The 21,750-nt window shown below is 42.9% G+C and overlaps 1 protein-coding gene across 5 annotated transcripts in view; it reads left to right on the top strand.

Annotated features, from left to right (window-relative positions):
- The window catches only part of CLUAP1 (clusterin associated protein 1), a 44,914-nt gene extending 23,494 nt beyond the window's left edge, over positions 1-21,420 (top strand). Inside the window, exons 8-14 of one of the 5 annotated variants that reach the window (XR_011471267.1) lie at positions 28-169; positions 2,613-2,685; positions 3,512-3,589; positions 11,469-11,576; positions 13,774-13,829; positions 19,164-19,244; positions 19,340-19,420. Coding sequence is in view for 4 of the 5 variants with exons in the window: in XM_070413131.1 (XP_070269232.1) it covers positions 28-169; positions 2,613-2,685; positions 3,512-3,589; positions 11,469-11,576; positions 13,774-13,829; positions 14,097-14,153; positions 19,340-19,486 (661 nt within the window). In the remaining variant the exon portion in view is untranslated. Of the gene's footprint in view, positions 1-27; positions 170-2,612; positions 2,686-3,511; positions 3,590-11,468; positions 11,577-13,773; positions 13,830-14,096; positions 14,154-19,163; positions 19,245-19,339 lie in introns of all 5 variants that reach the window. The other 4 variants (XM_070413131.1, XM_070413133.1, XM_070413132.1 and 1 more) reach the window with 4 other exon arrangements.
- The last annotated feature ends 330 nt before the right edge of the window (positions 21,421-21,750 follow it).

Raw genomic sequence — 21,750 nt, 5'->3', positions numbered from 1 at the left:
ACTTTTTATTGCATTTGATTATTCTAGGCCAGCCTTTATGGATGAATATGAGAAGATTGAGGAAGAATTGCAAAAGCAGTATGACATTTATCTGGAGAAATTTCGAAATCTAGCTTATCTGGAACAGCAACTCGAGGATCATCATAGGATGGAGCAAGAGAGGTTTGAGGTAAGTGCTTAGCCCATTCTTCTGCACAGACCATTCTTTCTGGCGTGTTACTTTGTACTTGCTGACAAATCAGTTTGTAAATATCATTGTGAAAAAAATGCCAGTGAATGTTTGATATTAGTTTATTAAACTAATCTCTGATATTAGTTTATCATCAGGGTTTGGTCAATTAGGACTACAGACAGGGCTAGCATGTGACCTGTGCAGTCACATAAGATAGCTCAGAAGAGCCTGTGCTTGCTTTAATGCTCTGCTGTTGCCATCTTGAATAAATTTTTTTAACAGCATTCTTTTTTTTTTTTTTTTAGTTGATTTCAAAGAGGAAGGGAGAAGGAGAAAGAAATAGAAACATCAGTGATGAGAGAGAATCATTGATTGGCTGCCTACTGCCTGCCCCCTGTTGGGGATCGCGATTGCAACCCGGGCATGTGCCCTGACCGGGAATCAAACCGTGACCTCCTCTTTCATAGGTTGACGCTCAACTATTGAGCTGCACTGGCCAGGCTCCTTAATAATTTTTAAGTACATTTTATTTTGCACTGAGTTCCATAAATTATGTAACTTCTCTTACTTAAAGGTTTTCAAGCCCTGGTTAATTGAATCACCCGAACTAGCTTATCAAAGACTGCTTTATACAGAGAAATCACAGTTGATTATTCTATGTCAGGAACCTTTCATCCCAGTATTTAAGGCCATTTAGGAAGGAGTATTTCAAATCCTCCTTCAGCATGTATTAATAAATACAGAATTCAGAGCAAAGGAAGTTGGACCAAGTTGCTCTCCCTTTTTGAATATCCTTAGGGATATTTCTGTTTAACCCAAGAATAGTCATTTGGAATCTATGTTCATGGTAAAACTAGTCTACAATCTCCCTTTCTTACATTGTCCCTGACAGCTTTTGGTATAAAGGTTATGCTCATCTTCTTATAAACCTGGGTGTTTGAATTAGTTGGAACTATTTTGCTCTCCAGGAAGGCTGGCTGGGAGTAACTACCACATTCACATGGACATGTTTATCTTGACAAGGACCCTGTTGCTGACATTACTGTATGGCAGAGGCAGGCAGTGGAGAGAGCCTGGAGTCCAGGATATTTTAAACATAAGTGCCTGGGAAAGAACAATAAAGGGCCATGAAAATAAACTGACCATTTTGTACTATCTCCTGGGGCCACCCCTGGGTTCAGAGAATGTATTGAAGAACATGCTTCAGGCTGCATGTTCTTCCTTCAACAAGTACTTACCCTCTTTTTCTCCTATGGTCACATCTACTCTCTGTCCTTTTAATACCCGGCCCCTCAAAATATCTTATGCATGAAATGCAGTGCTTTTTTAAAAAATGTTTATAGCATCAACAAAATTTTAAAGGCTAATTTCCTCTCCCATTATTGTTTTGACAATAATCAGGGCCACATTTGCGACCTAACTGAAATGCTAGCTTGCTTTTAATCCTCTAGGAATTAAAACCAGTATTTTTTTTTTAATATATTTTATTGATTTTTTACAGAGAGGAAGGGAGAGAGATAGAGAGTTAGAAACATCGATGAGAGAGAAACATCGATCAGCTGCCTCCTGCACATCTCCCACTGGGGATGTGCCCGCAACCCAGGTACATGCCCTTGACCGGAATCGAACCTGGGACCTTTCAGTCCACAGGCTGACGCTCTATCCACTGAGACAAACCGTAAAACCAGTATTTTATTTCTTTTCCCATCCTGATCAGTCCCACCATGTAGCGTCTTTCAGGGCTTGAATTGTGCAGGACAGAAAAACAATAAAATTATGCTTTACTCTTCCTAGAGTAAGAGGCCTGTAGTGCCCATATATCTATGCAGGCACACGTGATGGGTATTTTATTGTGTCATTCAGTTTTCTTCAGAGTTATTAAGGTGCAGTGGGAGGAGCACTGGTTTGGGGGCCAGTCAGGCCCATTTTAGGTCCATTGTGACCTGTCTGGGAGCCTCCCTTTCCATAGGGCTGCTGGGTGATTATAGAGAGAAAGGGTATCAGGTTTCCCCACTGTAGTAGTATCTCAGGCAGTGTTAGTTCTCTTCCCCTTCTTTTTTATTTTGTTTTTTATTTTGTTAATCCTTATCCGAGGGTATTTTTCCATTGATTTTTAGAGAGGCAGAGAGAGAAAAACATCGATGTGAAAGAGACACATCAATTTGTTGCCTCCCACATGCAACCTGAGCAGGGCCATGGATCAAGCCTGCAACCTAGGTTACATGCTGTGCCCTTGACCAGAATCGAATTCAGGACCCCTCAGTCTGCAAGCCCATGCTCTATCCACCGAGCCAAACTGGCTAGGGCTCTTCCCCTTCTTTTGGTTTAGATTTTTTGTCTGGTTCTGTATCACAAACTTAGCAGTATTTACTCGAATGGTAAAAAACAAAATGTCCAAAAAGGGTCATCTCTTCTGTATCTTGTTTTTTCTGTTCCATAGGAAGCCGAAAATACTCTCCGTCTGATGCAGAACAAGCTGAAGGAAGAAGAAAAGCGACTACTCAAGAGTGGAAGTAAGTCTATACTTTTTTTTTTAATTCTGGAGTAGCATTTTTAGCATTGAAAAATTTATATATATATTTTATTTCTTTTCAAAAGGCAATTTTCTGACAACTTTTATATCTGGTACCATTTTATTTCAGTCAAGAGCTCAAGAGACTGGTTTAAATTACATAGCATTTAAAGCACATTTGGTTTTTTATGCCAACTAGAATAGTGTTTTCCTCTTTCTAAATGATAGTTTAAATATATATAATATATAATTATAAAAGAAAAATTTGTCTTGGAGGTCTGTAGAGTTCCTTATTTTAGGGCAGATTGTTGGAAAACAAGCAACATAATGAAGTGTAAGTGAATAGATCACTTGCTTTACCCCCATCCCACACACCCATCGTTAGCAGAGCTATCATCTATAGAGAAATGGGAGTTACCTCTATCTAAGATCTAGATTCTGGGAAGGAATGTCCTCCATGGCTGGTTAGCATAGTTCACCCATGAACTAACTTCACCAAGGTGTCAAGTCAGCCTCGGGAGCTATACCAGCACGTGATCTTCCTGCTGAATTGGTGGCTTTGTCTCATAGTGTTACTTCTTGCCCTTTTTTCATGATGATGTATTTTATTCTCCCATGCTTGAAGATAGGATACCTGGGACATCAGGCATGCTCTTTCTCTCTGTCTTTTCTTGTCTCGCTCTTATTTTGCACTTGGTCTGTGCCTCTCCAGACTCTCAGGGAACTCTGGAAGGAGAATAGGAACTGCTGGGAAATCCTCTTGGGTAAGGTTAGGAAATTCCAAGGGCCTCTCTAGCCAAAGCAGCCCCTTGCCTTTATGGTTCCAGGTCAGCCAGGAGAGCCCGAAGCTGCCCTAAGTGATAAGACCGCATGGAATTTATCCCCTCCTGGGAGGCCTGGCACAGGTAAGAGCTCTGGTTGGTTGGCTGTCTCCTGCTCTGCCCCAGGCCAGCACATTAAGACCTTTCTCACTTACCTTGGTTTGTTCTTCTGAACTCAGACTTTCATTTTGTGACCCATAGGTTTGGGATCTCTTGAAGGACAAAGATCCTTAGAAGCATGTGTGATTTAATTATTTCAGAAAAATTTCCAATTTAAACCAGCTTAATGAAGGATAGCACTTAATTAGCTTGGAGTGGACAAAGAAGTTAGGAAAATATTTATGAAGGAACATTCTCATTTCTACTCACCTTAAGGTTCTTTGCTTTCTTTGCATATGTGGGAACATTGCCCAGAGTATTGGGATCAGAGAAGAAATATATAAAGGCAGACTCTATGAATTTTTCTCCATCTGTGAAAGATTCCTCCAAATAGAAAAATACAATAGTACATAGACATGAAACAAGAGCAAGAATTAGTAAAACCTAAGAGCTGCAAGAGACCATCTTGTTCAGGCCACTCTTCAGGGAGCTGATTCAACCTAGCAAAGCATTATTAAGTATCTGGGTGCTAAGGATACATGAGTGGATAAAAAAGATAGGAATCCTTGCCCTAACTGATCTCACATGTTAGCAGTATGCTAGCAGTGTGCTAGCATGCTAGGAGACACATAGTAAGCAAGCTGTATGGAGAAGGTGAAAAATGCCATGGGGGAAATGCAGAGCAGGGTACGAGGAATAGCGAAGGTGACAGAATTGCTGCTTTAAATAGGGAGTTAGGCCTCACTGAGGGGATGCTATTTCAGTAAAGACTAAATGAGTAGAGCACATGGAAGCTCTCTAGAAAAGACCCTTTTGGGTTCATTACTTTGTCTTGATTGGCCATTGGCCCCTCTCCTTTCCCCAGAAATCAGGACTTAAAGTTCCAGTTCTCTAATCACATGGTTGGCTCCTACTGGCAACCAGGTCCCACCGTTGGGTGAGATCCAAAAGTCACCTCATTTACTTAACAAGAGACACCATTGTTACTCTCATCATTTAAGAAAGTCCTTGGGATTTGGGAGCTCTGTACCAGGAACAGGGACGAAGGCCAAATCTGTATTTCTTATTATAAATCACAATATCACAGTAACCTAGCTGTGATTCTGTTTTTATGGTATAGTGGAAAGCAGATGTTTATACATTTAACACATACATGGTGGGGCAAAAGTAGGTTTACAGCTGTTCGTATGGGGAAAAAAGGAAAATAATACAATAATTAGTAAATAATAATACCAGAGTAACCTCTGTGTTTTGAGTACTCACAACTGTAAACCTTCTTTTGCCCTGCCCTGTATTTACTGCATGCCTACTGTGTGTTGGGCATTGTGCCAGCCCACAGTGATTGGTGAGGCTCTCAGGGAGCTCCAAGTCTAGAACTGTACTATCCACTACTTAGCCACCAGCTACATGTGGTCCTGAGAACTTGAAATGTGGCTAGACAAAAACTGAGGTGTGCTGTTTGTGGAGAATATGTAACCAGACAACCAGTGCGTCTGCACTGCCTGTCACTGCTTGAGCCAATTAAGCAGAGACAGAGTTGAATCATGTATGAGTGTTTATTCCATTCATGCTGGAAGTATGGGAAAGCAGCAAGTCATCCACAAAAATCTGCTCTGCAACCCCCCATAAGCCAGCTGCTTATATTGAACTAGAGGCACGGTGCACAAAAATTTGTGCACTTGGGGGTGGATCCCTCAGCCCGGCCTGTGCCCATTCACAGTCCAGGACCTCTTGGGGAATGTCCACCTGTCGACTTAGGCCCACTCCCCGGGGGATCAGGCCTAAACTTGCAGTCAAACATCCTTCTGGCAGCCAGGGAGCCCTCAGGGGATGTCCGACTAAAGGCTTAGGCCCCCAAGGGATCAGGTCTAAACCGTTAGTTGGACATTCTTAGTGCTGCCACAGGCGTGGGAGAGGCTCCTGCCATCACCACTGCACTGGCCAGCCAAGAGCCAGCTTCTGGCTGAGTGGCACTCCCCATATGGAAGTGCACTGACCACCAGGGGGCAGCTCCTGCATTGAGTGTTTGCCCCTTGGTGGCCATGCGCATCATAGCAACCAGTCATTCTGCCATTCAGTCAACATGCATATTAGCCTTTTATTATTATTATATAGGATGTCCCTATTTCCCCCCTTTTGCCCCCTCTACCCAGCTCTTTCCCCCCACTTCTCTCTGGCCATCACCATACTGTTGTCTGTGTCCATGGGTTGTGCATTTATTTTCTTTAGCTAATCCCTTCTTTAAATTCACTTCTTTAAATTTTTACTTTCAGATAAGTGCTTATAACTGCACTATTATATATTTTCTATTATATCATTTAGAATTAAGATATTTTTTAATTGAACCCTTGTAAATTTTAGCACAATTTAATAAATTATGCTAGAAGCAATTAGGAGATTTTTCATGTAATGCAGATACATTTCAATTAATATTTTATTAATTTTTAATTTTTTAATATTTTAATTTGAAATCATCTTATACATGTAAAAAAAACTATAAAATACTACAGCATATTATATGTACCCGTCACCCAATTTCTTAGGTGTTAATAATTAAACATAACCATTATACAACTAACAAAATTTGGAATATATTTTTCTTATAATCTTTGTTACTTAATCCATTTACTTTGTTTTTGTTAATCTTCACCCATCGATATTTTTCCATTGAATTTTAGAGAGAGTGAAGGGAAAGGGAGAGACACATTGATTGGTTGCCTCCTGCACATGCTTTGATAGGGACTGGGGATCAAGCCAGCAACTGAGGTACATGCCCTTGACTGGAATTGAACTTGGGACCCTTCAGTCCACGGGCTAATGCTCTATCCACTGAGCAAAACTGGCTGCAGCTTAATTCATTTACTTCTTTAAGTAAATATTAAGATTTTAATCTATATGTGTCTTTATATTTAAAGTGGGTTTTGTTTTTGATTCACCCTCATAATCTGTCTTTTAATTGGCGCATTTATGCCACTGACTTTCAGAGTGCTTACTGATAAAGTTATTACCATATCAGGCAGCTTCTGGGGCTTCAGCCCTGGATGGTGGCGCACTGGCAGCTCGTGCTGTCCCGCCCTGCCTGCAGTATGCAAATTAGCTGCCATCTTTGTTGGCGGTTAATTTGCATATCGTGCTGATTAGCCAATGGTAGGTGTAGAGAAGGTATGGTCAATTACCATGTTTGTCTGTTATTAGATAGGATAGGACAAAGATTACATGGGGAAGTAGGCAATGTGGACTGGGGCGGGACTCCATTGTTTGGGCAACAAGGATGTTAATCTTTCCACTATAATAGGCAGTACTTAAATGAGAATGAACTGCATTCCAAGGTTGACTCCCAGGTTCAAGGTTGACTGCCAGGTCTAAGGTTGACTCCCAGATCCCTGGGGCCTACAATTCCCAGCCAGGTTAGAAGGTCCTTTCTTTAATCAGAACAAGGCAATCACGGTTAACAGAGCATGATTAATATTTCTTATAACTATAACTAATCCCCAATATTCTATTTTTGCCCCTAACAAATATATACCAGATTTTGAGAGAAAAGTAAAATTACTCATTAATAATTTTTTACATTGGTTACTTGTTGAAATGAGATTTTAGGTATATTGGGTTAAATAAAACATTAAAAGTAGCTTACCAGTTTCTTTTTACTTTAATATAGTCACTAGAAATTTTAAAATTACACCTGTGGCTGGCATGATATTTCTGTTGGATAGTGCTAATCTAAAAGGAGAAACTTACAAACTGCCTATAGTTTAAGTGGGTATGAAGTAGTATCTCATTGTGGTTTTCATTTTAATTTCTTTGATGGCTAATGAAATGGAACATCTTTTCATATGCTTATTGCTGTTTTTATATCTTCTTTGGAGAGATATCTATTCAAGTCCTTTGCACATTTTTAATTGGCTTATTTATCATTTTATTATTGAGTTGTAAGAGTTTTTTATATATTATGGGTACTAGAATATATGAAGTATTTTATAAATGATTTAAGTGATTTGCAAATAATTTCTCATTCTTTAGGTGTTTTCACTTCTTTGATGATGTCCTTTGCTGTACAAAGTGTTAATGAAATCCAGTTTGTCTGTTTCTTCTTTGTTGCTTGTGCTTTTAGTGTCATATCTAAGTAGAAACCCCTGCTTAATTCAAGGTCACCAAGATTGACGCCTGAGTTTTCTTCTAGGAGTTTTATAGTCTTAACTCTTACATTTAGGTCTCTGATTCATTTTTAATTAATTTTTGTAAATGATGTGAAACAAGGACCCAACTTCATTCTTTTGCATGTGGCTAGCCAGTTGTCCCAGCACCATTTGTTGGAAAGACTATCCTTTCCCTGTTGAATTATATCAGCACTATTGTCTGCTGTACTTAATTTTACTTATCACTGACAACTCGGTGATTTCAGTGTCAGCATGTGTAAGTTTTAGTTTACCTGCTTAGTCCTCAGTGAAATGTTTTGAGTTGTCAGAAGAAATCATGTTGAGTTTGAAATATCTGTATTAATGTTGTTTTAAAATTCATGATATCATTTGGTTTATGTTGCATTGGGTACCGATTTAATGTCATTATTTTCCTGGATGAAATAAAAAGTGAACTAAGCTGAACAGTGATTTCCTTTTATAATCATTACTTTGTGGTAATATTTAATCATATTCTGGTAAGGGCTTTTGGAAGGTGGTAGTTTTTTTTTTTTTTTTTAAATTAAATCTTTATTGTTCAGATTATTACATTTGTTCCTCTTTTTTCCCCCCATAACTCCCCTCCTTCCAGCTCCCACCCCACCCTCCACCCTCACTCCCCACCCACTGTGTTCATCCATAGGTGCATGATTTTTGTCCAGTCACTTCCCGCATCTCCCACACCCCTTTTTCCCCCAAGAATAGTCAGTCTATTCCCTTTCTATGACCCTGATTCTATTATAATCACCAGTTCATTCTGTACATCAGGTTATTTATTCACTTGATTCTTAGATTCATTTGTTGATAGATGCATGTTTGTTGTTCATAATTTGTATCTTTACCTTTTTCTTCTTCTTCCTCTTCTTAAAGGATACCTTTCAGCATTTCATATAATACTGGTTTGGCGGTGATGAACTCCTTTAGCTTTTCCTTATCTGTGAAGCTCTTTATCTGACCTTCAATTCTGAATGATAGCTTTGCTGGATAAAGTAATCTTGGTTGTAGGTTCTTGGTATTCAGCACTTTGAATATTTCTTGCCATTCCCTTCTGGCCTGCAAAGTTTCTGTTGAGAAATCAGCTGACAGTCGTATGGGTATTCCCTTGTAGGTAATTGAGCCTCTTTCTCTTGCTGCTTTTAAGATTTTCTCTTTGTCTTTTGCTCTTGGCATTTTAATGATGATGTGTCTTGGTGTGGTCCTCTTTGGATTCCTTTTGTTTGGGGTTCTCTGCGCTTCTTGGACCTGTAAGTCCATTTCTTTCACCAGGTGGGGGAAGTTTTCTGCCATTATTTCTTGAAATAGGTTTTCAATATCTTGCTGTCTCTCATCTTCTGGCACTCCAATGACTCTGATATTAGACCGCTTAAAGCTGTCCCAGAGGCTCCTTACACTATCTTCACACTTTCGGATTCTTTTTTCATTTTGCTTTTCCAATTGGGTGTTTTTTGTCGAATCTTTTGTTTGATTATTGTACTCCTCTGGTCTGCTATTGGGTATAATATTCTTTATTTCAGTCCGTGTATGCTTACTTTCTAATTTCTTTATCGTAGCATCGAGGGTCTCATTAGTTTTCGTGAGGCTCTGCACAAATTTATGGCAAGCCCTCAAAATTGCGATTCTTAGCTCCATATCCTCCATTTCTGTCATGTTTTTTTGTCTCCGCATCTTTTATGCTTTCTTGGTGCACCCCCTTGTGGTCTCTGTGCGCAGTCTTGTTCTAGCCAAGCCTTAATTGTTGTAGTTAACACTAGAGGGATTTGACCCCCAGGCCGACTGGCTATAGGAATCAGCTGTAAGGAAAACGTCTGCCTTCTGGGGAGGCGCTAATCCAGCCTTTGCCTGAGGCGATCGGCAAATGGCTGTGCGCAGGCTCTGGGCGGGGCGGGCTCAACAGGGCGGGCGGAGGGAGCAGTTATGGCCACGCTCAGTCCCGTTCCCAGAGGCTCTGCTTCTCAGAACCCCGGCAGCCGCTGCAAACCTCGGAGAGAAAGCTGCCCTCAGGTTCCAACTGATGCCGGATAATCCCGCTTCTCCCGTTTGAGTCTGGGTCCCTAGAGACTCGCCCGGATCTGGAGCCCAGGGTCTGAGACTCACTCCCGACAGAAAACAACAACCGCGCCCTCAGCCACCAGCCCGCTTTGCACGCGCGCACCTCGGTACCTTTGTATTTTCCACACTGTGCCGCCTCTGAGCCTCGATTTGCTGTTCTCTTTCCTTCTAGTTGTAGAGTCTCTCTTCAGCCAGCCTTCCTGTGGTTCTGGGTGATGTCCGTTCAGTCTTTTAGTTGTACCTTTGAAATGGTTGTTTGCGGCAGCGGTCTCCGGTGTTTACCTACGCCGCCATCTTGGTCTCTCGTGTATATTGTTCCGGAAGGTGGTAGTTTTCAGGTTGATTGAATTGAAGTCTTGCAGGATGCTGTTATTGACACTCTCTGGCTCCCAGGTTTGCTCCTCTGTGCTGCAGAGCACAGCTCATCTCTCCATGGCTAAAGAAAGCAGAAAACGTTCACTCTGTGCTCAGCTAGACATAGCCTCCATTTCATTTCCTTCTTAGATCAGGGTCTAAGCAAAGCTTTTTTGTAGACGAACACTTCCTATACTTCCAAACTGACTTATGAGTCAGTGATCAGAACAGCAGCTGCACACTCCTCCAGTGCCATTCTTTTTCTTTTTTTTTTTTTTTTTAATTTCTTTATTGATTTCAGAGAGGAAGGGAAAAGGAGAGAGAGATAGAAACATCAATGATGAGAGAGAATCATCGATCGGCTGCCTCCCGCATGCCCCCCACTGGGGTTCAAGCCCACAACCCAGGCATGTGCCCCTGGCCGGAACCGAACCCGGGACCCCCCAGTCCGCAGGCCGACGCTCTATCCACTGAGCCAAGCCTGCTAGGGCTCCAGTGCCATTCTTAAACCTATGTCTGTCCCTGGGTGCAGAGTAGTCAGGTGCTGGACAGTAAAAGCTTTTTCTCCCCACTGTGGAAACTCATTCTGTAGGTTTCCATAAGGAAATGTTCAACGTGCACCAAACTCCAGGAGAGTATTTAAGAAATTAATGTAAAAGGCCATGGTGTTGAGAATGACCTTTCTTTATATATCTTTATAATGGAATTTTCTCTAGTGAAGAATGTCATGAGCACATACGTTTTCATTGTCAGGCAGTAGGTCACCATCTTTCTCATGCCAGCCCTACTTAGGCCATTCCTATCCTGGTCTCCTTCTTGCCTCCAGTCTTGTTTTGGTGCAGTCACTGACCTTTTCAGTGGGGTATTCTTCATCTTTGTTATCCTCAAGGAGCTTGAGTTTTGGTGACACAGCCTAAGACTGAACAAAGAATTTTTTTTCCTTCCAACTAACCAAGAACTCCTAGCTATCTTGACAGCTGGCTAGTCATTTGTTTAATTTTACATTCTGGAATAGTGTTTCTAGCTAATGTATCAGACCCACTTTTTTCTAGCTTTGGAAAAATTAAAAAAATAAAAACAAACTGCCTATTGTTTGTATTAACTCTTCACTAAGTATCTACTAGCAAATCCTGAAGTTCTCATAAAATCTAATGCATCAAAAGAAAGGCTGAGAAGTGCATATGCCTTGCCAAGAGCCTTACTGGACAGAGGCTGGTTTAGAAGTAATGATGGATCCACCGCTCCCCCCCCCCCCCTTTTTTTTCTTACTGTGTTCCTGCCAGGTAATGATGACTCGGACATTGACATCCAGGAGGATGATGAATCTGACAGTGAACTGGAAGAGAGACGGCTGTCCAAGCCACGGACAGCCATGGAGGTGCTCATGCAAGGTACCAGGGCTTCTTTCCCTTGCCCTCCTCCCTGTGCCTGTCATCGAACACCACGGCCAGAACTGGGTCAGGGCTGCTTGGTAGTAAGGCCCATCAGCACACTGTGAGTGGCCCTGCTCTAGGTTTTTTCCGCCCTGTTGTTTATCAGGATTTGGCTCTTAAACTGCTCAGTGGTCATCTTTGTCACTAATGCTCTTATCTGGATTCCCAAGAAGGGCCGATTCTTATTTGTGGCTTGGTGTTTCTCACAGCGTTTACAGGAACACACTGCCTCTGCCACTGACCTATATTCTGCCCTTTTTGGGTCCAAAGTGTTCTCAGTGCAGTTGATACCTTATAGTCAGATAATGTCCAAAGAAGGGACTTACAGAAACATCTCTGCCATTTAAAAATGTTCTTCTAATTTCTACTTTCTCAGTGTAACAGATTCAAGCAATGAAATGTGTGGAGCTAATCTGGGTGAGAGGTCTTCCTCATGTTTCACTCCCACCTTAGGCCAGGGCGTGTCCTTCCAAATTGCCTTCACACACACACACTGAGACACGGACACAAAGATCATCTGAAGGGTTTTTTAATCGGAGTGAGACCAGACTGTGTGTATGGTTCTGCAATCTGCTTTAAAAAAATTTAAATATACTGAACTCTTCCCATGTCAGTAAAATATAGATCTCCTTCTTTCTTTTTGATAGCTGCATATTAGTCCATAGTATGACTGTACCTGTAATTTACTTGGGCATTCCCATGTTGATAGATACTTAAGTATCTATCAATACTGAAGATACTCTTTTCCCTATAGATTTTTCTGCACATCTGCAAGTGTTTCTTTAGGCTATGTCATTAAAAGTGGAATTCTTAGGTCAAAGGTTATGTAAATTAAATTCTGATAGATACTGCTAAATTGCCCTATATTTGCCTTTAAAAACATTTCTTATCTAGCACTTACTAATTTTTGGAGCACAATTGCATTTTTATATACATAATAAATTTAAATGGTAAATGATCTTCCGTTTGTCATTTCATATTAACTTTTGTTGTTAACTGTTTTCTCTTATTTTAGGTCCACCTATCTTTACTTATTACATTTTGCTTTGTTCATAGGATAGTTAGGTGCTCTGATTTTTTTTATCTTTAATTTTTTGACGGCTTCATGACATCAATAGAGGTTAGAGGTTATGACTCCTATTCTACCATAGGGGAGCCAGGGCTCTAAAATGGTATGTGATTAGTTCAGCAGAACCTAGTAAAGGCACCAGTGCTCCTAAATTCTACTTCTGACAATTCACTGCAGAAGTGAAACAACACAAGATCTGCATTTTACCTGACCCAAGGAACAGTATCTGTAACAGCTCCTGGTCGTCACTCCAGGCCTGTCCTGGGTGAATTCCTCTCGGAGCCGCCCTCACTGCCTTTCTCCGGAGGCCTGGACCTGCGGTCATGGGTGTTCGTTTCTCAGCCTTCAGGTATGAGAGCAGCTCTCTGTCTCCACCCGGTGAAGGATGCCTGTGAGTCTGCATAATCACATCTAGACTTCCACAGGAGGAATGGAGAACCACTCAAATAATGATGATGTTTTCAAAGATGAACTTTTTAAAAAATATGTATTTTTATGATTTTAGAGAGGAAGGGAAAGGGAGAGAGATAGAAACATCAATGATAAGAATCATTGATCGGCTGCCTCCCTAAATCACTTTAGGGAAAGTGATTTCCCCTAAAACATTTACAGAATGCATCTTTATTTTTCTGATTTATGATTCATGCTTACATTTCACTGCCCTTTTCTTGGCAGTTTTAGTGTGGAAATGCAGAAAATCCGTTACCATTTGTCGGCAATTCTGATTAGTTGGGATGCTACTTAAGTGTTTTAATTTAATTTAATTCTTCTTTTTCCCAATGTTCTAAAGCTGTGGTCGGCAAACCGCAGCTCGCGAGCCACACGCGGCTCTTGGCCCCTTGAGTGTGGTTCTTCCACAAAATACCACGTGTGGGCGCGCACGTACAGTGCGATTGAAAGTTCGTGGCCCATGCGCAGAAGTCGGTATTTTGTGGAAGAGCCACACTCAAGGGGCCAAAGAGCCGCATGTGGCTCGCGAGCTGCAGTTTGCCGACCACTGTTCTAAAGGAAGGTAAATTTTAAGTGCTATTTTATGCCTTATTTTACAAGGTTTTTGCAATTTCTTCATGCTTTTATTCTCCCCAGGAAGACCTAGCAAACACATCGTGGGCACGATGCAAGGTGGAGACTCCGATGATGATGTGAGTCCCGCCCAGCCCCCGTTAGCAGTTGTATTCTTTCTAGTCTTGGGCTGGCCTCCGTGACTGCATTAGCCAGGAACTAAGCATGTTTGACCAGCTTAGCGTGAGGTGTGGTTTCTCAGCCCGCATCACTGGATTTGTGGCAGTTTGGCCTCCCAAGAAGCTGGACTTTCTTCTTTGATTGTTGATGGCTCACTTCTTTTCAAATGAACCTGCTTCCCCTACTTTTTTTCCCTCTCATGTTCTGTCTGCTCTCACTTTCCAAAGATGGAAGGAGCACCAGCTCTGTTAGGTAAATGCAAGACTTCCAGCTCCAAGATGCAGGTTGGTTTTCTTTTTCACCCCAGCCATCCGTGTGTGTGTGTGTGTGTGTGTGTATCTGCTTGTTCAGAGCAGCAGAGAGCCTTCCCCAAGAATGATGCTTCTGTATCCTGGGCAAAAAGCCACTCAAAATGGATCCCACAGTGAATGGTGAAGTTACCTAGAGGTGCCTATTCTAAGAAGGAGGAGTAAGTGCTGAGCCAAGGACAAGAAAGGTTGTGGTTTGGGAGTCATCTGGCCCTTGAACCATAACCTACGAAGGAAGGGATGCTGCTGAGGCCTGGGGTCAAGACCAGCCCTCTCTCCAGCTCCTTTCTGGGGAGAGAACATGATAAGGAGGCTCTCCTGAGACCAGGGCCTCTGAGAGGCGGGGCAAGGAGCTGCAGCACCTTGATCGTTAAGTGGATAACTGACTGGGAAATGAGCCAGAATGGGGAGACAAGGGGTCCCTGCTGGGGCCCAGCTGTTGGGGCTCTTCCATTCCTCACTCTGGGCCTGCCTTCTTTGTTGCAGTCCCTGGCAATACTGTCAATCCCAAGTGGTAAAGGATGACTAGATTGACACCAATCACAGATCTCCCCATCAGGTTGAATATCACATGTGTCTAGAATGTGGCACTAGTGGCTACACAGAGACAGAGCATGAGTCGTTTTTTTAAAAAATATATTTTATTGATTTTTTACAGAGAGGAAGAGAGAGGGATAGAGACTTAGAAACATCGATGAGAGAGAAACATCGATCAGCTGCCTCCTGCACACCCCCTGCTGGGGATGTGCTCGCAACCCAGGTACATGCCCTTGACTGGAATCGAACCCGGGACCCTTCAGTCCGCAGGCCGACGCTCTATCCGCTGAGCCAAACCAGTCAGGGCAGAGCATGAGTCTTACATTCTTTTTTTTATTGATTGGCTGCCTCCCATATGCCCCCCCTTTACCCCCCACTGGGGATCGAGCCCACAACTCAGGCATGTGCCATTGACTGGAATTGAACCTGGGAGACCCTTCAGTTCGCAGGCCGATGCTCTATCCACTGAACCAAATCAGTGAGGGCGAGTCTTATGTTCTTGTACAAAAGGTCCATTTATTTAGTATCAGCTGTGTGTACTATCATAGAAATTCACAGGAGGGAGAGGTCACTCGGGTGTGCTGGGCAAGATGCACAGAAATAGAACCTTGAATACATAGAAGATAATCTTTAGAGAAGCAGAGAAACTACCTCAAAAATTTTAAGAAGGTAGGTAATGGATGGTTAAACAGCTTCTATCCATCCATCTTATTCATCCAAGACAGAACTAAGGAAAGTCTGGTGATACCCAGCGAGCGCTGGCTGGCCTCTTGTGATTTGCTTAATCATTTATATAGCTTTCTACTTTTCAGAACAATTGCATTATTGTAGCTTAGATCTGCTCTGTGCCTGTTGTCACTTGTTTATTTCAGGGAGGATATTTTCATGCACCATCCCCTAAGCATAGGAGTTTGTCCTTCACATGTTCACTCAGTCACTGGACAGATACTATTTGAGTGGCTGTTATGTGCCTGGCACTATTATAGATTGTGTGGAATACAGTAATGAATAGAAATAAGGTCTTTGCCTTTATGAAACTTACAGTCCAATGGTAGTGAAGCAGACCCATCAGGGCTCAGAGTGGTTAAGACAAATAAAGTAGGTTTTGGAACAGAATGATAGGAGTGAGGAATGCCTTTTGATTGGTCATGAAAGATCTCTCTGATAAGGTGACATTTGGGCAGAGGCCTGAATGGAAGGAGTGACATGGTGCTGGGGAGGGGCATCCTGATCACAGGAAATACGGTTTCTGCATTCGAGGACCAGAGGCGATGGCGTGACTGGAATGGAATGAGCTGGGGGCAGGAGCAGCAGGGGCTGTGCAGAGCTTTGCAGGGTATGACAAAGACTTAGCATTTTCTCTGAGTACAGTGGGAAGGTGCTAGAGAATCCTGAGACCAGGAGTGCCAAGAACTGACTCACATTTAAGAGAGCCCAGTGAAGAGGCGTTTGCAAGAGTCTAGTTCAGAGGTAATGATGGCGGTGGCTTAGCCTTGGGTCGTAGCAGCAGAGGTGTTGAAAAGTAGTCAGGTTCTGAACATGTTTCTAAGGTAAGAACCATCAGGTTTTATTAATTGGACACGGGGTGTTAAAGAAAATGAAGATGTCTTGGTTGTGGCAAAACTGGCCAAAAGCACAAAACTGTGAGGCAGACCTGAGGAAGGAGCTTGGCTAGCAGATTGAGAGTTTGGATTTTGGACGTTCTAAGTGTGAATTGCCTGCTAGATGTCCACATGCTGATGCTGACTTGAAGTTCAAGTCTGGAGTTCAAAGTCAGGTCTGGGCTAGAGATTGAATTGGGGGAAACATCCATATCTGGGTGGTCTTTAAGCACAAGGGTACATGTGATTGTTTGGAAGAGAGAGAAGGACAAGAGAGGATGCCCAAGGCCCTGAGCCAGCCCCACATTGTGGGGGTCAGGGAGATGTAGGGGGTTGAGCAAGCAAGACAAGACACAGGAATGAGGTGGGGTGAGAACCCAGAGAGAAGGGTGCCCTGGAAGACAGAATAGTGGATGCCAGGGGAGAAGGAGCCTGTAGGTCAAACAGGAGGACAGAGAATTACCCCATGAACCCACCAAATATGTCAGTCTTAACAAGAGAAGTTTGGGGGATTGATGAGGTGAGAGCCTGACCAGAGTGTGCTTAAGAGGCAGTGAGAGCCCTAGCCGGTTTGGCTCAGTGGATAGAGCGTTGGCCTGCAGACCCGGGTTTGATTCTGGTTATGGGCACATGCCTGGGTTGCAGGTTTGGTCCCTAGTAGGGAGCATGCAGTAGGCAGTCAATCAATGATTCTCTCTCATCATTAATGTTTCTATCTCTCCCTCACCCTTCCTCTCTGAAATCAATAAAAAAAAAAATTAAAATTTTTTTTAAAAAAGAGGTAGTGAGGGGAACAGGTGACAACAGTGAGTTCAAAACTCCCTCAAGGAGTTTTCTTGTGAGGGGAACAGAGAAACAGGGCAGAGTAGCTGGAGGGGAAGGTAGGATTAAGTTTTGAGGATTTACTTTGTTTTTTAAGAAGAAGGAAATTGCAGTGTATATGTATGCTGGTGGGAATGCTTTAGCTAGAGCAGCCATGGGCAAACTACTGCCCGTGGGCCGGATCCGGCCCGTTTGAAATGAATAAAACTAAAAAAAAAAAAAAGACCGTACCCTTTTATGTAATGATGTTTACTTTGAATTTATATTAGTTCACACAAACACTCCATCCATGCTTTTGTTCTGGCCCTCCGGTCCAGTTTAAGAACCCATTGTGGCCCTTGAGTCAAAAAGTTTGCCCACCCCTGAGCTAGAGCAACCAACCATCCTAGTTTACCTGGGATGCAGGACTTGCAGTTTTAAACCTGGCTGAGTTGGTTACCCTAGATCTAGATGAAGGAGGAGGCTGTTTTTTATTTTTAATCCTTACCTGAGGATGGATGGAGATACACACACACACACACACACACACACACTCTAGTGGCCCGGTGCACAAAATTTGTGCACCGGTCGGGGGGGGGGGGTATGTCCCTCAGCCTGGACTGCACCCTCTTCAATCTGGGACCCCTCGGGGGATGTCCGTCTGCCCCCATAGGGATCAGGCCTAAACTGGCAGTTGGACATCCCTCTCGCAATCCAGGACCGCTGGCTCCTAACCACTCACCTGCCTGCCTTCCTGATCACCCCTAACCACTCTGCCTGCCGGCCTGCTCACCCCCAACTGCAACCCCTGCTGGCCTTCTCGCCCCCAACTTCCCCCCCCTTTCCGGCCTTATTGCCCCCAACTGCCCTCCCTTGCTGGCCTGCTCGTCCCTAACCGCCTCTGCCTTGACCCCGCCACCATGGCTTTGTCTAGAAGGTCTCCCGGTCTAATTAGCATATTACCCTTTTATTAGTATAGATACTAGAGGCCTGGTGCACAAAATTTGTGCACTTGGGGAGGGTGTCCCTCACCCTGGCCTGCACCCTCTCGCAGTCTGGGAGCCCTCGGGGGATGTCTGACTGCCACAGGGGCGGGAGAGGCTCACACCACCACTGTTGTGCTCATTAGCCGTGAGCCTGGCTTCTGGCTGAGCAGCACTTCCCCTGTGGGAGCGCACTGACCACCAGGGGGGAGCTGCTGCATTGAGCGTCTGCCCCGTGGTGGTCAGTGCGCGTCATAGCAATTGGTCGTTCTGCTGTTCAGTCAATTTGCATATTAGCCTTTTATTATATAGGATATATATTTTTCTCCATTGATTTTCAGACAGGGTGGGAGGGAGGGAGAAAAGAGGAGAGGGGGAGAGAGAGAGAGAGAGAGAGAAACATTGATGTGAGAGAGACGCATTGATTGGTTGCCTCCTGCTCTCCAGGTATTAAAACTGCAACTGAGGTACGTGCCCTTGACTGGGATTCAAACCCATGACCCTTCAGTCCACGGGCTGAAGTTCTAACCACTGAATCAAACCCGCCAGGGGTAGAGTGTTTCTTTAAAAAAAAAATACAGATTTCAGAGAGGAGAGGTGGAGAGAGAGAGAGAGAAACATCAATGATGAGAATCATTGATTGGCTGCCTCCTGCACGCCCCACACTGGGAATCAAGCCCACAACCTAGGCATGTGCTCTGACGGAATTGAACCATGACTACCTGGTTCATAGGTCGACACTCAACCACTGAGCCACGCCGGCAGGGTGAGAGTGTTTCTTTTATTTTTCTCCCTATTCCCATTTCCTTTGTGGCTTTGCATCCCCAGTCTGTCAGAAGTCAAAACAAGCTTTTCTTCCCTCTCTCCGAGTCCCTACCCTCCTTGCTACCCACTGGTGGGTCTCTGAGCCGCTAGGAGCAAAGCAGCATTCAGTGAGCCTTGGCAGGTCTCATGTTCCCGAGTCATCAGTGGGAAAGCCAGTCCCTGTGGCACCTACGTTGGATTATTGCATCTTGGTATTTGAAGGTTATCCCTTAGAGGATACATTGATCTCTGTATTCCAGCCAGCAATATCTAGAAGTTGATCCATTTTTATGCCCCCACAACCTGACCGCTTCTCTACCAAGCTCTTCCTTCACATGGAGGTGTGCTAATTATTGAGCTACTAGTAAAAGGGTGAGGTAGGGTCTCGCTGACAAGATGGAAGGAACAAAGAGTATTTGCTGTCTTTTTCCTATAGGAAGACTCGGAGGACAGTGAAATTGACATGGAAGATGATGAAGAAGACGATGACTTGGAAGATGAGAGCATTGCTCTCTCTCCAGCAAAATCTAGTCGAAGGGTCCGGAAACCTGAGCCCCTGGAAGAGAGTGACAATGACTTCTGACTTTCTTGCCAAGGGACCCATGCAGATTAAAACCCTCAGATTTGTAGGTAAATGGGAATTTAGAAGGTTAGAAAGGAAGCATATTTTGTTTACTAAGTCAGTTGGACTTACTGTTACTGAAGTATTACCTGTTTTTTGCTTTACTCCATGAAGCTTAAACAAGAACCAGAGCAAACTCCAAAGATGATTTTTTTTTTTTGCTTTATCTCCTAAAAGTGGGAAATATGTGTGTGCTTAGTGATTCACATCCACAGGACAAAAACTTGAGGAGAAATAAGTTTCTATGTAAGTTTGATTATTGTTGTCGTCACATATGTCCTCTAAGAGTCAGTGGGACAAACCTGAGGCTGGTACTGCACACAAGGACTCATTTTAGGAATTAGTGCCGGACTATTAGTCACTTGTACAATTTGGAGGCTTTTATTTCATTTTATAGTCTTTTTTTCCTGCATGTTCACAATACCAAGCTTTAAATGCACTTTACTAAAATTTTCTGAATGAAAGTTAGCGAAGTCAGATAAAAATCAACTTTCTTTGAAAATCAGGCAACAGAAGATCCTCCAGATTATAAATACTCCATTTTCTCTCAGAAGGCCAGCATTCCTTCTTAGGAAAGTTGACTTAAAAAATAAACCAGAATTGAAATAGGTAGAGTAACACTAGAATTTCCCTATTGTGAAAAGACAAGTGAAAGATAGGTGGCATTTTTTGTTGTTTGTTTTTTGGGAAGCACAGAACAGTTTTTATTGTTTTTCAGTTACAAAGTCATAAGACTTCTGAAGTTACTTCTCTTAATAAATGTTTTAATACCATATTTTTATATTATTAAATAAATTTTACTTGAAAATGTAATTATTTTGTTTATTTGCACTGATAAAAAATACTCGAGAAAAGTTCATAGTAACGTTACTGTGGCACATGTAAACTTTAGGGGACTGTGACAGTTAGTGCTATCACCTTTGCTTTTTACCATCTTTTTCTACATTTTATGTATGAGATTACCCCCTTTTTTAAACATTCAGCATTCGGTTAATTCATCAGTAATTTGAGATGTGCCATCTTTTTTTTTATTAAATATATTTTTATTGATTTTCCCCTAAAGAGGAAGGGAAAGAGAGAGAGAGAGAGAGAAACATCAATGATGAGAGAGAATCATTGATTGGCTGCTTCCTGCATGCCTCCTATTGGGGATTGAGCTCACAACTGGGCATGTGCTCCGACCAGGAATTGAACTGTGACCTGGTTTTATAGGTCGATGCTCAACCCCTGAGGTATGCCAGCTGGGTAAGAGGTGCCATTTAAAAAAAAATACTTTATTGATTTTTTACAGAGAGGAAGGGAGAGGGATAGAGAGTCAGAAACATTGATGGGAGAGAAACATCGATCAGCTGCCTCCTGCACACCTCCCACAGGGGATGTGCCTGCAACCAAGGTACATGCCCTTGACCTGAATTGAACCTGGGACCCTTCAGTCTGCAGGTCAATGCTCTATCCACTGAGCCAAACCGGTTAGGGCGAGAGGTGCCATTTTTTAAACAATAAGCTAAATGGGAAATAGGTGTGTTGGGAGCCTTGCTAACCACCTCAGGTGCCATGGTCCCTAAGGTGCAAAAGAGTCACTGCATCTTTTTATTTATTGATTGATTTCAGAGAGGAAGGGAGAGGGAAAGAGAGAGAGTTAGAAACATCGATGAGAGAATCATTGATTGGCTGCCTCCTGCACGCCCCCTACAGGGGATCTAGCCTCTACCCCAGGCATGTGTCCTTGATCAGAATCAAACCTGGGACCTTTCAGTCCTCAGGGTAACACTCTACCCATTGAACTAAACCAGCTAGGGAAAGTCACTGCATCTTCTTGGATGTTATAGCTTTGGTTCACCTGAGTCTGACCTGACTTATATTTTGAAAAAAACTAAAAATGTGTTTCTATTTTCCGTATATGATGCTTTCTTCTAATGGGCATTAGCTTGGGAGTCCTACCCAAGCTACTGATAAAATGTCCACAGATAGAGGTAATGACTGTAATGGGTGATTCATTCTTTCACCTGCTTCTTGGTCATCCTTCATCCCTTGGTTAATTGAATTTGTGCAGGCTCTCACTATGGTATGGCACTTTCTTCAGTTGCTTCTGTCAACAAAGGAGATATAAGTAGTCGATCATGTTATTAATGTATTTCTGTCACTGTAATGGATCCAGGAGTCAAATATGTGCAAGTGCCTTATGACCTGGTGTCATTTGGTTTTGGTTACGCAGCAGAGCAGAC

The sequence above is a fragment of the Myotis yumanensis genome, unplaced genomic scaffold (assembly GCF_028538775.1).
Source record: "Myotis yumanensis isolate MYYU_CA2020_CCGP unplaced genomic scaffold, mMyoYum1.0.hap1 SCAF_4, whole genome shotgun sequence".
Classification (NCBI taxonomy): Eukaryota; Metazoa; Chordata; class Mammalia; order Chiroptera; family Vespertilionidae; genus Myotis; species Myotis yumanensis.
The sequence above is the reverse complement of the archived record's forward strand: the minus strand, read 5'-3'. Positions and strand labels throughout refer to the sequence as shown.